This window comes from Propithecus coquereli, unplaced genomic scaffold (genome assembly GCF_000956105.1).
Source record: "Propithecus coquereli isolate 6110/MARCELLA unplaced genomic scaffold, Pcoq_1.0 Scaffold8791, whole genome shotgun sequence".
NCBI lineage: Eukaryota > Metazoa > Chordata > Mammalia > Primates > Indriidae > Propithecus > Propithecus coquereli.
This window is the reverse complement of record NW_012155053.1, coordinates 20,281-22,410: the sequence shown is the minus strand read 5'-3', so window position 1 is coordinate 22,410 and position 2,130 is coordinate 20,281. Positions and strand designations below refer to the sequence as shown.

Genomic DNA, 2,130 nt, shown 5'->3' with positions numbered 1-2,130 from the left:
CAAGCTCTTTTTTAATTTTATTTTTTAGAGACAGGGTCTCACTATGTTGCCCAGGGTGGCCTTAAACTCTTGGGCTCAAGGGATCCTCCACCTCAGCCTCCCAAGTAGCTGGAACGACAGGCACATGCCACCACACCCAGCTATCCCTCAAGCCCTTTTATAAGGCATCAATCCATTCATAAGGGCAGAACCCTCATGATCTAATCACCTCCTAAAGGCCCCACGTCTCAATACTGCTGCGTCAGGGATTATTTCAACATGAGGTCGGGCATGGTAGCTCACTCCTTCAATCCCAGTGCTTTTGGAGGCCGAGGTGGAAGAATCACTTGAGGCCAGAAGTTTGAGGCTTCAGTGAGCTATGATCAGGCCACTGTAGTCCAGCCCGGGAGAGAGAGCAAGACCCTGTCTCTAAAAAGTAAAATAAAACACAAAAATTTAAAAGTTTCAACATGAATTTTGGAGGGGATACAAGCATTTAAAACATAGCAGAATCCAACTTCAAACATAGCATTTTGACCTCCATAGCACAATCCCTATCCTTACGGCTTTTACAGTCCATTGGAACAAGTAGGTGCAAACTCAGAAGATCATAAAAAAAAAAAAAGAAGTTGATAGGGATGAAAACGTATATTTGGGCTGCCTTATATAGTTAAGGATTATACCTAGGGGACAAATAAAGTGCCCTGAGATGGGAGGATGGTAAGTGTAAACAGAGATCCTCTGTGATACTTGTTCTTTGTCTTCGCAGGGACATAGTTCCACCTATAGAAGTATCCATATCAAGAACTTGTGTTAATATTCTGGGTTCTGTTTAATTTTTAGGGTATCAAGAACATGCTCAAGTCTTCCATGTGTTTCCAGCAAATACAGACAGAGATGAGGAAAGACTAAACCCTACTAATTACTCATTGGAAGCCTCAGAACAAAATGCTTCCCAAGAACTGATGACCAAAATATCCACCCATAATACAAGTAAGCTTAGAAAATCTCTTCTTACAATCCTGACATAATGGAAGCTTCCCTGAACCACCCAACATCTGATAAAACCAGCACAAAGAGCAACAACTCTGCATTTTTTTACTTTGAGTCCTGTCAACCCCCTTCTCTAGCCTTACTGCTATTACTCATAGCCTATACTATGGTCTTAATTGTGGGCCTTTTTGGAAACCTCTCTCTCATCATCATCATCTTTAAGAAGCAGAGACAAGCTCAGAATGTCACCAACATACTGATTGCCAATCTCTCCTTCTCTGACATCCTGGTGTGTGTCATGTGCATCCCTTTTACTGTCATCTACATTTTGATGGACCACTGGATATTTGGGGACACCATGTGCAAACTAACCTCCTACGTGCAGAGTGTCTCAATCTCTGTATCCATATTCTCACTTGTATTAATTGCTGTTGAAAGACATCAGCTAATTGTGAACCCCTGTGGCTGGAAGCCCAGTGTATCTCATGCCTACTGGGGCATCACATTGATTTGGCTATTTTCTCTTCTGTTATCTATTCCCTTCTTCCTGTCCTATCAACTCACCAATGAGCCCTTCCACAATCTCTCTCTCCCCACTGACCTCTATGCCCACCGGGTGGCCTGTGTAGAGAACTGGCCCTCCAAAATGAACCAGCTCCTCTTTACCACCTCTCTGTTTATGGTCCAGTATTTTGTCCCTCTGGCCTTCATCCTCATCTGCTACCTGAAGATTGTCATCTGCCTCTGCAGGAGAAATGGGAAGGTCAACAGGAAGAGGGAAAATGATGGCCGGCTCAGTGAGAACAAGAGGATCAACACAATGTTGATTTCCATCGTGGTAACCTTTGGAGCCTGCTGGCTGCCCTTGAATATCTTCAATGTCATCTTTGACTGGCATCCTGAGGTGCTGATGAGCTGCCACCATGACCTGGCATTTGCAGTTTGCCATTTGGTTGCTATGGTTTCTACATGTATAAACCCTCTCTTTTATGGCTTTCTCAACAAAAATTTCCAAAAGGACCTGGTGGTGCTTATTCACCACTGCTGGTGCTTTGCACCTCGGGAAAGATATGAAAATATTGCCATCTCCACTATGCACACAGATGAATCTAAGGGATCTTTAAGAATGGCTCACATACCAACAGGTATATAAAAATT

The 2,130-nt window shown here is 43.3% G+C and overlaps 1 protein-coding gene across 1 annotated transcript; it reads left to right on the top strand.

Annotated features, from left to right (window-relative positions):
• The first annotated feature begins 826 nt into the window (after positions 1-826).
• Positions 827-2,123, top strand: LOC105826298 (putative neuropeptide Y receptor type 6). The gene is given in 2 exon segments (XM_012664257.1): positions 827-1,840; positions 1,842-2,123. Coding segments are annotated over 2 exon segments (873 nt in total). The 5' UTR covers positions 827-1,009; the 3' UTR covers positions 1,884-2,123.
• The last annotated feature ends 7 nt before the right edge of the window (positions 2,124-2,130 follow it).